General features: G+C 39.4%; 2 protein-coding genes across 2 annotated transcripts in view; one reads left to right on the top strand and one right to left on the bottom strand.

Annotated features, from left to right (window-relative positions):
- Positions 1-6,270, bottom strand: part of LOC144628883 (mediator of RNA polymerase II transcription subunit 1-like) — a 38,266-nt gene extending 31,996 nt beyond the window's left edge. The window contains exons 1-3 of the mRNA XM_078486994.1: positions 6,141-6,270; positions 4,953-5,083; positions 3,112-3,251 (exon numbers count right to left, since the gene is read on the bottom strand). Of these exons, the coding sequence (XP_078343120.1) occupies positions 3,112-3,251; positions 4,953-5,083; positions 6,141-6,258 (389 nt within the window). The 5' untranslated portion in view covers positions 6,259-6,270. The remainder of the gene's footprint in view (positions 1-3,111; positions 3,252-4,952; positions 5,084-6,140) is intronic.
- Positions 6,271-9,528: 3,258 nt separating this feature from the next.
- Positions 9,529-15,520, top strand: part of LOC144667350 (uncharacterized) — a 38,346-nt gene continuing 32,354 nt past the window's right edge. Inside the window, 3 exon segments of the mRNA XM_078528738.1 lie at positions 9,529-9,573; positions 10,852-12,097; positions 12,218-13,584. Coding sequence (XP_078384864.1) covers positions 10,901-12,097; positions 12,218-13,584 — 2,564 coding nt within the window. The 5' untranslated portion in view covers positions 9,529-9,573; positions 10,852-10,900.

Raw genomic sequence — 15,520 nt, 5'->3', positions numbered from 1 at the left:
CGGTTTCGGGTATGTCCATTTTCCATACTCGGAGCCAATCGTTAAAATCGGTGTTGGCCAGTAAAAAAGACAAATTTCTTTGCGGGTTTCTTTGAAATTCACGGAGGTTTTCCTCCATCATAGCTTGCAAAACTTCTGACGAATATCTTGCAGCAGCCATTTGGTGCATATACAAAGTAAAAAATATTTGTTCAATTGAAAAATAATTCTGGCGCGCCTGTTCTTTGGGGCTTGGCGGGGGCCACTTGTTTTAGGACAGTCCTCAACAAGTGTTAAAAGGGTGCCTTTGCCTAGATACATGTGCATGGGTTGAAAGGCTGTCATCTAACCCCGACACACTTGCAATATGAGGGTTTTGGACGCAAATCCAAAAAAACAGTGAGGGGCGAGAATGGCGAAGCCGGCAGGCGAGCCAGGCGAAGCCCCGAACGCATTTTTTTGGATTTGCGCCAAAACCCTCATATTGCAAGTGTGTAGGCGGTAACCGGTAAAATTTACCGCTTGTAACACGACTCTTTACCGCCTAGAATCGCTAAGATATCTTGTAAATTCAACAGGTAAATAACAAAGTAACACCACTTGTTTCACCTTCGTAGTCATGATCGAAAATATAAAATAACAGATTGAAAATAAACAGCGACAAATGCAATATTCATTTACGAATTTCTGCCAGTATACAATATTCTTTATTTCCCTTCGCTTTCCGAATCTCTGAGGGCTGGTATCGAACAAAGAGCAAGTTTTGCTGGTGTTTCTCACTTCGCGGCAAGTGCACATCTGTTGATGCACAGTTTCCACGATCAATTCCACATTGAAGCGGCAGCAATCCTTGCTGTCCTTTCACTTTGTCCATTGAAAAAAAAACAATCACAAAGGCAAAGAGGTAAAAATAATTTCAGAAGTGAGAAATATTACTTACATATAATAGTTCAGTTTTCAAAAACATGCAAAATGCAGATAATAGTTGATTGCTTAGTTGACCGTAGCTGACGCGTGGTGAAGGCAAAGGCAGCTTTCGATGTCAAATTCTTCTCATAAGTTCGTAAGAATTTAAAACAAAACCCAGACGACAGGTTAAAAGAAGCACTCAGAATACAACTTTGTAACAATGCCGTCATGAATGCTGAGTATTCGAAGCAAAGAAAAAAAGAACTGCAGCAATTCGTAGTAAAGAGGAAACAGTACCGCCGATTTTTCAAGTAGTACGTCATGTAAGCGACAGTAAATGTATCCATACAACAACAGAAGATTTTATGCAATTTTTCTTAGGCTGTATAGCAGGCGAAAGAGGTCTGCAAGGCCATAATAAAGTTGTCATGAAATAAAATTCGACCAGCATTTGGACAACATTCTGTTCCATTTAGGTAAACTAGAAAACGGCTGGGATTTACCGAAATTTCTTTACCGGTTTAAAAAGTTTTCTTACCTGCTGTGCTGAAAGCTAGGGAGAACACTGCCTCATGGTAGCCTGCGTTGCAGACAAACAAAACCCCGGTATAGTGCGTCTGCAAATTACTGCACAAAAGCTTGTTCCGGCCCCCCGCGTGTTACCAGGGATTTCTATAATAACCTCTGATTGGCTTTTGAATAGGGCCGTTCTTTCGTGCGCCGTAATTGGTTGAGTGGATCTCGTGAAACCATAGTTACGCGTTCGATGAATATCAGATACCAGATACAGTAAAACACTAACGTTCTTGTCATATAATTTGTAAATTTGCCGTTCTGTATTGGAATTGGTCATCCAATCTAATTCGCTTTTCACTTGTTTAGAAAGGGCACAATATGCTGTCAGTTGTATCATTTGGAGGCGTTTAAAGTTGAGTAGAGCCATAAGACATTGGTCTGCACGGCTTTCCGTTTGTATATTTTGCCCGGATATTTTGACACCTCTGTTTTACATTTGTCATATGTAATTACTATCGCGGTTAGTCTTGGAACATTCATATTTGCAAGATATTTTTTGAGCTTTTGAGATATTCCCTCTGGTCCTAAATTTTCCGTGAAGATGTCGACTACTTGCATTCTGCATTTTTAATGCCGGGTCCGGCTGTTTATTGTGTTGCAAGGTGTGTTGCTTCTCATCACAGATGACGGATGTTCGTTGTGTGACATTCTTTCACCTCAAGACAAATGTAGATTATTCAACATTTATACCATGACCTTTTTGTTTGTCAGTTGTGTTTGCTTCTTGTCGTTATCGTTGTTTTCTTTTTTTATCAGATAGTTCGAACCGGCTGCTTTTTTACCGCTTCAAACGCTAATTCTCACCGATCTGGTCCGATCTGCCGTGATCGCCACCAAGTTTGTTTTGTATCTGGTCTTCGTTGAAAGCGTAACTATGGTTTCTCATGATGCACTCGACCAATTACGACGCACGAAAGAACGGCCCTATTCAAAAGCCAATCAGAGGTTACCGGTATTATAGAAATCCCTGGTAACACGCAGGGGGCCGGAACAAGCTTTTGTGCAGTAATTCGCAGACGCACTATACCGGGGTTTTGTTCGTCTGCAACGCAGGCTACCTCATGGCGGATTTCACAGATTTTTGGTCAAAACTGTACTGAAATTTGTGGTGGGCAACTTAACAGAAGAAAAACATTTTCTTGAAACGTCTAAAGGAAGACAAAACCTAACTTGCAGATAGAAAACAAGCTACAGATCAAGAAAATCAAGCTACATGTACGTATATAAATATAAAAAACTTGAAAAAGTATGCCTAAATTTTTTCATTCACATTCCATTTCCATCTGAGCCATCCACACGGATGTCAACAGTTTCAGTGCTCTAATATAGCAATTTTCAATAAAAACAGACCATCATTTTTAGGTTTCCTTTGACACCTTTACTGTCGTGTGTAAAAATGGGTACCGGCGACATAATGCTTGGGGAGAACCCTGCAATGGACTAGCATCCCATTCAGGGGGGAGTAGAAATATTCCTAGCCGCTTAATGCTACGGAAACTGGGATAACCTCCGGCAGTGTGGGCCGCTTGGCTCGTGGCTTCTCCTTTTTGACACAAATATATTTTGGCTGTACAAAAACCAGGGAAAATCCACGACAAAGTCCCTTTTTATTAAATTCTGATAGGATCTAGTTATAAATTTTCTTACCCAACTTTTCTTGTGATAGCTTCAAGTCTTTGTGCGACAACTTTTATTGACTTTTCTTTCATAGCGCTCTGTAGTTTGTCCAAACATTCTGAGATATAATTTTTTACTGGGGCAAGATTTTCGACTTGCTGCTGTCGTTCCTAAATAGAACAAAAGAGCATTGTAAAGTAACCACACAAAAGCTAGTAGTATTTCACAAATTTAATGACTGGATCATGAGAAATCTTTTGCAGATTTCAACTCCAGAGACATTCAGGATCTAATGTCTTTGCCCTTATTGGCCGTTTTTATGCCAGAGGCGATAAAGTCGTCTAGATGTCTGGTATAAAAACGGGACGCATTTAGTAGACGGCTTTTCAGAAAAAAAAGAAATAAAAAAGGCTGGGTTCTACACTTGGAGGACACTGGACACAAAGACGTTAAAGCCATCAGACGTTAAAGGCGTCTGTCTTATTTATAGTTTTTATACTAGACATTAAATGTCATCTCAAGTCAGTTTAAACGTCTCAGACGGCTTTAACGTCTCTAGCATAAAAACAGCCATTCACATTATGTAAATGGTTTTGTCACTAACTCTTTAAACATTGTCCACTAGACTTTTCTGCTAGTAATAAAGCATTCAATAATTCATCAAGCTTCAAGAAAAAAGTCCCTTGCCCTCTTAAAGCCTGGCATTCTAGAGGGAAACCCAAATGCTGGGTATTATCACATAAAAATCTCAGTCTAAGCATACCAATGCGTTGCATGAGCATATTAAGAGATTCAAAAGGTCTGATTATCTTACGGTCACACACCCAAGCCTCTTGCTTTGTTTTAATTTAAATAGTGTGTAATATAATCGTTCACTTAAACTACTGCAGAAAGCTTAACTTCTAGCCAAAACATCTATGGACAATGTTTAAAGAGTCAGTGACAAACCATTTAATTGAATATGTCAACTCCTGACTACCTGTATTCAATATTTAAAGATATCTTTGCCCTTGGCTGGCTTTTCAACTGTTGACCACAGTAAGCTGAGATTTAACTCCATGATCATTTATTCCCAATAGTGCTCCCGTTGGGGGTACTCGGAAAATCTTTTTTCCGAGATTTCAACTTGAGAACACTTCTTCATTTACTTCACTTTATCCAAGTTGCCATTTCACTTTACATTTATCCACATTCATTTCGACATATTGAGCCTTGCAGTTAGCAGGACATGTGTCACTCATAAGAACCTAGAATATGACCTCGCTCACCACGAGTCTCCCATAGCTCAGTGGTTAGAGCGTCCAACCGGTAATCTTGGAAGGTCATGGGTTCGACTCCCGTTGGGGGTACTCGGAAAATCTTTTTTCCAAGATTTCAACTTGAGAACACTTCTTCATTTACTTCACTTTATCCAAGTTGCCATTTCACTTTACATTTATCCACATTCATTTCGACATATTGAGCCTTGCAGTTAGCAGGACATGTGTCACTCATAAGAACCTAGAATATGACCTCGCTCACCACGAGTCTCCCATAGCTCAGTGGTTAGAGCGTCCAACCGGTAATCTTGGAAGGTCATGGGTTCGACTCCCGTTGGGGGTACTCGGAAAATCTTTTTTCCGAGATTTCAACTTGAGAACACTTCTTCATTTACTTCACTTTATCCAAGTTGCCATTTCACTTTATATTAAATATCTCCTTAAAATACTGATACTTAATCAAGAGAAAATTTTATGAGAATGATTGCCAAAAGGAAACTGCGTTGATCTTTAAACAAACTCTCCCAGCTAATACCATAATCTTATGTATAGAGATTAGTCAGGAGAATTTGTTTGTTAATATTGGGGTTTAAAGGGTGAATTGAACCTTACCAGAGAAGCTCTGATTGCTTTAGCAGGATCAGGCCAGGTTGCACAGCTCTCACATTTTGATCTGATGCTGTTCAGTAAGTCAGTAAACTTGCTGTGTTCCGAGTAGAAGTTCAGCGACCCAAAGACATGAACTGTAAAACAAATAAACCATAACACAACATTACTGGAAATATTAAGGATAGATTTAAATGCTAAGACAGCCGATAGAAGAATGAAAGCGTCTGATTTAATTAACACACTTATTTCAAAGGGAGATCCGGAGTCTATTATTTCCTTGTATGTTACAAATCAGTGGAATGGAGACATGGTGGCCTAATGGTTGGAGCGCTGAACTCTGGATCGAGCATTCTGTGTTCAAACCCCTGGCCAGGGTCACTGTGTTGTGTTCTTGGGCTAGACACTTCACTCTCAGTGTCTCTCTCCACCCGGGTAAATAAATAGGTACTGCCCATCAAACATACTGCTGGAGGTGACCCTGTGACGGACTAGCATCACATCCAGGGGGAGTAGAAACACTCCTAGTCGCTTTGTACCACTACTGTACATGCACATTGCCATAAAATCCGGCCTGACGGGCCACTAGGGTCGAACGCAGACACTTATACTACGTTATTACAAATCAATTGCAATGCATGTAGGTAATAATAAAATAATAATAATAAAAAAGCTTTTATTTATACACGATAAATGTTTTGCAGCATAGCTGATGTGGTCGTGTTTACAAATTACTATTGAAGCTAACTAAACCCTTAAATAACAAATAAAGACTACAAACTAAGCATTCCAAACAAACGCAAATACACAGCCTCTAAATCCCTAACACTTTCAAAGCACCCTTGAAACTTGCCAACGATTCTTTAAGGCGGGCCTCGTTATTCAAAGAATTCCATAATGTGGCCCCTTCATAAGTGATCGACTTTTTGAGGTCACGCACACTGATCACAAGATCATAGAGAATCAATCGCCAACATGAAAACATTGGCTTGATCACCCAAAAAATTCTTCAAAATAACCATACCTTGAAAGAAACTAGTGTGAATCAGTGAGGGTAATTTGCCATTTCGAGGTCAAACACAGCTCAGCTGTCTGACATAAGCTTATCTCCATCGGTGATCGCGATTTATACACCAAGAATCGACAACAAATTCAATTAAAAAACAACACTACTATAACCATCAGAGTACTTACTCTTAGTGCCATCGAACTCCTTTCCTTTCAGTCCTAACTGCACTTCGTAACTGTTAACCAGATCCTTTAATTTAAGACAACATGATCCACAAGTTCTTGCTTCCACTGCAGCCGCCATGTTGTTTTTCTTGAACGTAATGTCATGCGCGCGCCGCTGTCCAAAAGGATGGGGAGGCTCATTCTCGAGCGCGTTTTCCTCGAGGGTCGGGTGGCTTACAACTTTTATTGTAAAACAGGTTCGGGAAAAGACTGGTTTTCTAGTTCGCCGCGCCTTTCTTTTTTCGCATAGCCCTGGATAATGCAAATGCAACTGCAAGGTCCACTTGCTAAGGAGACTTAAGGTTAGGTCCAGAAACAATTAACTTTTTTATTATATTGTAGGCAAGTGATTATATTGTAGTCACTCGATCAACCCACCGCCGTTTCAGACCACTTCGCTCTCGCCGGACACTCAATGGACAACCTTGAATTTATCCCCATAGAACTCATAAACTCACATAGAGACAGCATCCGCAAAGCCACAGAAGCATTTTTAATTTCTAAAGGGAAAACACTTGAACCCTATGGCATAAATAGACGGGATGAAACTTGATATATTTTGTTTGTCAGTTGTATGCTATTTCTATCTTCTACCGTTATTTGTTTTGTTTTCTTATTATCAGCCTATCACGTACCGGTTTTTCATCTTAGTTTATTTAAATTTTGTTACCGTTTGTTTCCATACCCAGTAGAGCAAAGAACATGCTTGGTATGTAAACAAAATTGCGTAGAAGACGAAAAGCATTTTTTGATGTGTTGCCAGGGATTTACAACCATAAGACATGAATTATGTTCTCACATTTCTAAGGTTGATGTAAGGTATATATATTTAAGTGAGAACGAGAGGATTAAGTACCTACTTAGAGCTGACAATGAACATACATCAAAAGTAGTAGGTAAATATATACATTCAATGTTTCAAAAAAGGAAAGAGCTTCTTAACTTACAAGCACAATGAACTTTATAATTTATTTAATTTTTACATATATTGACATTATGAATTGTATAAGAATCAAATTTTTGTTATTTCTTAAATGTATTAGTAAATGTGAAAACCTTTGTTGTAAACAGACCAATACCTCCCTTTGGAGAGTAAGGCGCAATAAAGATATACTATTACTATTACTTAGCATTGTATGCCCCTGATGAAGGTTGGTTTTGTTCAACCGAAATATTGGGCCAAAATAAATTTATAACATCAGTCCCTAGCTGTTTGATCAGTAGTCTACAGCCCTGCATTTAAAGTTTGAAGATTAAGAAACACTACTTTTTTACGCAGAACAGCCAGAACTCTTTCAGACGTGTCTGGTAACATGAGCATTTTTCTTTTCTTGGCACGGAAATCGTCTTCATTGCTCGTTTCACTTTTGTATCAATCCCTGCCTGCTATTAACAAAATAAGCAGCCGACGCCATATTTTCACTTTCATAAATACAATAAATATGACAAATGTGGGTTTCATTTTCGATGTTTTCATGCATCGTTATTTAAAAGTTGACGAAATTTAAACCCGCCAAAGTTAACACCGAAAGTAATATAATTTTGTATTACCATAACACAAATAAAGAATATTGACAGTAACGATGACATGGCAGCTCATTTTACACAGGACTCCTTTAAACATTTCTCAGTTTAAAGACAGAAAATCTTTATTTCAACACGGTGAACTCGGAAGCTATAAAGAAACTTGTTATCGCGTTAATTGTCCTTGAGAAAAATACACTCGATAATTTTGCGTGAGTTATTCACATTTTGATTACTGCTTACTTCGTTACCCAGGTTCCCTTCGTATTGTGTTGTTCGCACTCTCCGAGTTTCCCCTCTTTTGTTCTCTCTCACTCCACATTCCCCCACCCCCCCCCCCCTCCACACCACCGCCATATACACCGCTGTCGCCGACCCTGACCCCAAGCTTTTCAGGTTTTCGAAACAAAAATACTATTGAACGACTTAATTTTAGTTTTAGCTGCTGAGAGCGTCTTTGCTATTTTTTCTCACGAGGGCGAGGTAAAATATCAAGCACACCGAAAGTGAATTGATTTCTCACCACATTCCAAACAAAGAAAAGGAAGTTGAAAACACGACGAAAGTTGAATATTTTTGAAGAGCTTCGATATGTTTTGGGATGCGATGAAACACTCTGTCGAGTGTTTGATAAACCTTCCCAATCGAAACTAAAACTAAAGAGATAAAAATTAAAAAACTACTTATTTTGCGGTTATGGTTTCCGTTGTTTTAGCTTGCTGAATTGTTACTGAATTTGAAAGTTTCTACAGTTTATATTTTAGTTTGTATTTTTTGCAAACAAGTAATATAAAGAACATTTTCGAACCTTATTATTATCAGCCCCTAAAATGTGATTTTAACTTTCATTTTTTGTGACAGTTCACCCAAAATAAAAGATTTAATATGTAATGTTTCGGTTGTAGGCTAGTTGGAGTTCTTGTAGTCTTTTTGCTTAGCGTCACAGTTTTGTTTAAAGTAATTAAAAAAAAAACGGGTTTTGCGAGTAATGTCGTGGCAGTAAGAAACTGAGAAATGATGTGTTTATAAACTGATAGAACTTTGAGATCTACAAAATTTGCTGATAGCTTAGAAACTGTCGAAAATTTAACTGATAACCGAGATTCCAGCAATCCTTTCAAAACCCTCCAAGAATGCCATGACTGTGGCCGACGAAGTTTGTCAAATATAATGCGCGTGACAAATATTTCAATTTTCACTTTTTATGGATATAAAACCCATGTATGCTCTTCCACTAAATTGTTTTCGCTTTTTTTTAACTAGATTTGAAACTACCCAGCGAGAGCAGAATAAGTTTGCACACTCGACACCGATTACAGTCAACTCTCCCTAAAACGGACACCGTCGGGACCGGCTCCAACTGTCCGTCTTAGAGAGGTGTCCGTCTTAAAAGGGAGTTTAGTTACAGTAAAATGACTGAAAAACAGCAGAGACGGAACCAACGCCAGGTGTCCGTCTTACGGAGCTGTCCGTCTTATAAAGGTGTCCGTTAAAAGAGAGTTGACTGTAGTCTTTAAACCATTAACAAAGACAAATTAAATACAAAAAACTGGCCGGAAGGAAAATTACGCTTGCCCATCTCGACACAATAAATCCAAACTTTGATGCAAGTTGAAAAAGAGATTCTTAAGTTTCAGTTCAGTGTTTGGAAAATGAAAAATTTGAAACGAGAAACTAGAAAATTTCATTTTCTAATTTCCTAGAGAAACGTCTATTTTTACGTTTAAGAACGGATATCCGATATATTTTTACTTTCCAAAGCAAAAGGTATAAAAAATAAGAGTAAAGCTTTATATTCTATAGTCCTATGCAAGTCGAGGAATACGCGTTGGTCTTTATCAGTCATTTACTTCAACTGCAACTCAGCGTGGTGAGTAAAACTTACCTTGTATTGTAGCAGGAGCCAATAGTAATGGGCTTCTCTTGATTGTAGGTATTTTGTTTACAAGTTTAACTTGTTTAGCCAAGAGATATATACATGAAAGTAACTGTTGTAAGTAACAAGTGAAACTAAAAATGTGTACCTAGTTCTAAAGAACATCGTGGTAATAGCTTATTGACGTGGGATCAGTGAACAGTCACTCACTCCAGTGATAAAACGAGCTGTCACCTTTTCGAAAGGGACTGTGTTACGGCTGAGTTCAGTTTATTTTATTACGTTTTGTCAAATAATCGCTATGAAACTTAATGTTTGCAAAGAAATTACCTCTATGGATCTAACTAACACACCCATAGCTTCTTTACAGCCAAATGTGTCTCTCGGGCGTTATAATTTAAAGTTACAAGCAAACGAAATTAACTTTGAAAACTGTTCAGCCCAACAATATTTCAAAATACCCATATCGCAATCTGTTTCAATCTTCTTCACTTTTGACCATCAGTGCCTTCTTCTGTATTTGTATATCCATAAAAAAGCGAAATTTGAAATATGCCTGCTGGGCGACCAGAGAGAGACGTCTGAAATTTAGTCTACTGTATTTGCTGTGTCAATGAAATGTTCCTTTACTATTTTAAGCGATTATTTGTATATTTCACTGAATTTGACGGTCATTTGCAATGCCTAAATTTGGCTAAAATCCGTGACACAGTTCCTTTAAGTCATCCGTCAGATGTACAAAATTACTTTCGAATTGAAAAAAAAACTTCAATATAATACTCTAGGACGAAAAATACCATAACAATAAACCGAAAATGAAACAAGAATGCGCGTTACGAATAATTTACGACTGAAGAAGATTTTAGTCTTAAAGATGGATTTCGATTTGAACGACAAACTTATACATATTGGCCATTTTTTTCAAGATGTAGCATATTTTGGTGACGCAACCGCCTTTAAAGAGGTTCCATTTTGCTCAATGAAAGCTATGTATGGCCAAAAGTTTCTTCGTACTTCAGTTTAAATCATTTGTAAATTGAGCAGCGAAAATAAAATGCGTACTGACAACTTGAGAAACTCAACTCGTTCGCAGACCGAGAGCGTAACACAAGCAAGTTTTGCAAATTGGCATTTCAAATCTGCACATTATATAATCTCCTAATATTGTGCACTGAAGGTAGAAATAGAAAGCACTTAGACATAATATAATATAAAGTTTCCATGTGAATTCCAGGGCTATAAATTTGCCTATGTTACATTGTTCTACTTTAGTTTACAAGAAGAGAAAAAAACATAAAATTCACTTCCACTTGCGATCAACATGGAAATTGACCACAAAGCAGAAGCAGCTGAATACGAAAAACTTGGAACCGAGTTTAAATCTCGCGGTGAATACGTCAAGGCCAAAGAATATTTTGAGAAAGCACTTGAGATCACAAAGGAAATTGGCGACAAAGCAGGAGAAGCTGGCAATTACGGAAAGCTAGGAACTGTGTTCCAATTTCTTGGTGAATATGTCAAGGCTAAAGAGTATCTCGAGAGAGCACTTGTGATCAACATGGAAATTGGTAACAGACCAGGACAAGCAGCAGATTACGGAAACCTTGGAACAGTGTTTAAATCTCTCGGTGAATACCTGAAGGCTAGAGAATATCTTGAGAAAGCGCTTATGATCGGAAAGGAAATTGGCGACAGGGCGGGAGAAGCAACAAATTACGGAAACCTAGGAACTGTCTTTAAATCTCTCGGTGACTATGTCAAGGCTAAAGAATATCTCGAGAAAGCACTTACGATCAATATGGAAATTGGTGACAGAGCAGGAGAAGCAGCAGATTACATAAACCTAGGAAATGTGTTTCAATCTCTCGGTGAATACGACAAGGCTAAAGAATATCTCGAGAAAACACTTGTGATCAAAATGGAAATTGGTGACAGAGCAGGAGAGGCCGCATGTTACGGAAACCTAGGAATTGTTTTTAAATCTCTCGGCGACTATGTCAAGGCTAAAAAATATCTCGTGAAAGCACTAACGATCAACATGGAAATTTGTCACAGAGCAGGAGAAGCAGCTGATTACGGAAACCTAGGAACTGTTTTTGAGTCTCTTGGTGAATATGGCAAGGCTAAAGAATATCTCGAGAAGGCACTTGTGATTAACAAGGAAATTGGTAACAGAACAGGAGAAGCAGCAAATTACGGAAACCTAGGAATTGTGTTTAAATCTCTCGGTGGCTATGACAAGGCTAAAGAATATCTCGAGAAAGCACTTGCGATCAACATGGAAATTGGTGACAGAGCAAGAGAAGCAGCAGACAACAAAAACCTAGGAACTGTGTTTAAATCTATCGGTGACTATGTCAAGGCTAAAGAGTATCTCGAGAAAGCACTTGTAATTCACATGGAAATTGGTGCCAGAGCAGGAGAAGCAGCTGATTACGGAAACTTAGGAATTGTGTTTGAGTCTCTCGGTGGCTATGTCAAGGCTAAAGAATATCTCGAGAAAGCACTTGCCATCAACATGGAAATTGGTGACAAAGCAGAAGAAGCAGCAAATTACGAAAACCTCGGAATTGTGCTAAAATCTCGTGGTGACTATGCCAAGGCCAAAGAAAACTTCGAGAAAGCACTGGCGATCAACATGGAAATTGGTGATAGTGCAGGAGAAGCAGCAGATTACCGAAACCTTGGAACTTCGTTTCAGTCTCTCGGTGACTATGTCAAGGCGAAAGAATATCTCGTGCAAGCACTTGTGAAGAACATAGAAATTGATGACAGAGCAGGAGAAGCAGCATGTTACGGAAACATGGGAACTGTGTTTCAGTCTCTCGGTGAATATGTCAAGGCCAAAGAATATCTCGAGAAAGCACTTGTGATCAGAATGGAAATTCGTGACAGGGCAGGAGAAGCAACACTTCACGGAAACCTTGGACTTGTGTTTCAATCTATCGGTAACTATGTCAAGGCTATAGAATATCTTGAGAAAGCACTTGAGATCCAAAAGGAAATTGGTGACAGAGCAGGAGAAGCAACATGTTATGGAAACATGGGAATTGTGTTTCGGTCTCTCAGTGAATATGTCAAAGCTGAAGAATATCTCGAGAAAGCACTTGAGATCACGACGAAAATTGGTGACAGAGCAGGAGAAGCAACAGTTTACGAAAAGCTAGGACCTGTGTTTCAATCTCTCGGAAACTATGTCAAGGCTAAAGAATATCTCGCAAAAGCACTTGCAATAAAAATGCAAATTGGTGACAGAGCAGGAGAAGCAACATGTTACGGAAACCTAGGAACTGTGTTTCAATCTCTCGGTGAATATGCCAAGGCCAAAGAATATCTCGAGAAAGCACTTGAGATCAGGATGAAAATTGGTGACAGAGCAGGAGAAGCAGGAGACTGCGGAAACATTGGAACTGTGTTTCAGTCTCTCGGTGAATATGTCAAGGCTAAAGAATATCTCGATAAAGCATTTGCGATCAGCATGGAAATTGGTGACAGAGCAGGAGAAGCAACAAATTACGGAAATCTAGGCACTGTGTTTCAGTCTTTCGGTGAATATGGCAAAGCTAAAGAATATCTCGAGAAAGCACTTGTGATCAGAATGGAAATTAGTGACAGAGCAGGAGAAGCAGCAGATTACGGAAACCTGGGAGCTGTGTTTCAATCTCTCGGTGAATATGACAAGGCTAAAGAATATCTCGAGAAAGCACTTGCGATCAGAGTGGAAATTGGTGACAGAGCAGGAGAAGCATGCGATTACAGGAACCTAGGAACTGTGTCTAATTCTCTCGGTGAATATGTGAAGGCTAAAGAATATCTCGAGAAAGCACTTACGATCAGAGTAGAAATCGGTGACAGAGCAGGAGAAGCAGCAGATTGTGGAAACCTGGCAACCGTTTTTCAATCTCTCGGTGAACATGTGAAGGCCAAAGAATATCTCGAGAAAGCACTTGCGATCAGAAAGAAATTCAAAATAAGGGACAGAGCAGGAGAAGCAACAATTTACGGACACCTGGGAAATGTGTATCTTGGTCTAAAAAAGCATAAAGCTAGCAGCGATAATCTGAAAAAAGCACTAGCGATCAAGATTGACATTGGCGACAAAGCCGGAGAAGCAGCAATTTACAGAGACCTTGGAAACGTCGATCGATCTCTTGGTGGTAAAATCGAGGCGCAAATGTACTATGAAAAAGCACTTACAATCGCAATTGAAATTGGTGACTTGGAATTGCAAGCAGTGACGTATCAAAAACTAGGAACCGTGTTTCAGTCGCTCAATAAGTACATCATGGCCGAAGAATATCTTGGGAAGGCACTTCCAATAAGCAAAGACATCAAAGACCGTGAAACTGAGTTTCATTGCTATTGTCATCTTACATTAGCAAAGATATCGCAAGGAAAGTTTCAGGAAGCTTTCTCCTACCTACATCGAAGCATTGAAAAATGCGAAGATTTGCGACGTTCTAATGCAGACAACGATCAAATCAAGATATCATTGGCAGACATGCATGTTTTTCCCTACGAGTTGCTCTGTGGCTTGTTTTGTCGGGATGGAAATCCTAACAGTGCTCTTTATGTTGTAGAGCTGGGACGGGCTAGAGCCCTAGCAGACTTGATGGCAACTCAGTACTCTGCAGAAACACAGATATCAGCTAACCCGCAATCATGGATTGGAATTGAAAATGTCATGACGAAAGAAAGCAACTGCACGTGTCTGTACATTTCATATCATGATCGAAGAGTGTTTTTCTGGGTTCTCAAGACAAGTGGAGTCATTTGTTTCCGCGAAATGACAGTGGACAAAAACACTCTTAACAAAAGCCTATCAAAGCCAGCTAAAAATGTGGACGAATTTTTTGCCATGATGGCTAAAAGTTTCCGAAGTTTTGGTATTTTACCCGAGGAAGTTTGTGAAGATCGATCTATAAATGACCTCAAACCGGTTGAATCTAATTATTCTCAGGAAAAGAGCTTGCGAGATGCAAATGATAAAGGAAATCCCGAACCGAGTTTAACTTTGTTCCACGAAATGCTCATCAATCCTGTGTCCGACGTACTTGAAGAGCCTGAAATCATCATTGTTCCTGATCGCAACTTGTACCGTGTTCCATTTCCAGCTTTACTCGATAAAAGCGGGAAGTATTTATCAGAGACTTCTAGGATCCGCATCATTCCTTCGTTGACGACTCTCAAGCTCATTCAGGACAGTCCTGCAGACTATCACAGTCAGACTGGTGCTCTGATAGTGGGGGATCCTGATGTTGGCCGCGAGGTGATTTACTGCGGAAGTACCAATAGAAACTTTAAGCCATTGCCTGGTGCAAGAAAGGAAGCGGAGATGATTGGACGACTGCTGGGCGTTGAGCCTTTGTTAGGAAAGCACGCAACGAAGCAGGCAGTACTTCAAAGTATAGCTTCAGTGAGTCTGATACATTTTGCTGCACATGGTAATGTTGAAAGAGGAGAAATTGCCCTTGCGCCTCCAGGCTGTACTTCCGAGATTCCACAAGAAGACGACTACCTTTTGAAAATGTCTGACATTTCAAAAGTTCATCTGCGAGCTAAACTGGTAGTACTAAGTTGTTGTCACAGTGGTCGTGGTCAAATTAGGGCTGAAGGAGTTGTTGGAATTGCTCGCGCATTCTTAGGATCCGGTGCACGCTCAGTATTGGCGGCACTGTGGGCTTTAGAAGACAGTGTAACAAAGCAGTTCATGAGCTGTTTCTACCATCACCTTGTTCATGGGGAAAGTGCCAGTGAATCTCTTGACAAGGCCATGAAGTGGATGAGAGATAACGGTTTTACCGAGGTTTCTGAGTGGGTACCGTTTATGCTGATTGGAGATAACGTGACATTTGACTTTGGAAAAAAAGTAAGTAGTTTAAGAATACATTTCATGACTTTGGTAACTTGGTAGCCTGTGTCAGTTTCATTTAAATCTCTC

This window comes from Oculina patagonica, chromosome 10 (genome assembly GCF_052425735.1).
Source record: "Oculina patagonica isolate OP01 chromosome 10, crgOcupat, whole genome shotgun sequence".
In the NCBI taxonomy this organism is placed as follows: domain Eukaryota; kingdom Metazoa; phylum Cnidaria; class Anthozoa; order Scleractinia; family Oculinidae; genus Oculina; species Oculina patagonica.
Note: the sequence above shows the minus strand (reverse complement) of the source record. Positions and strands in the feature narration are given on the sequence as shown.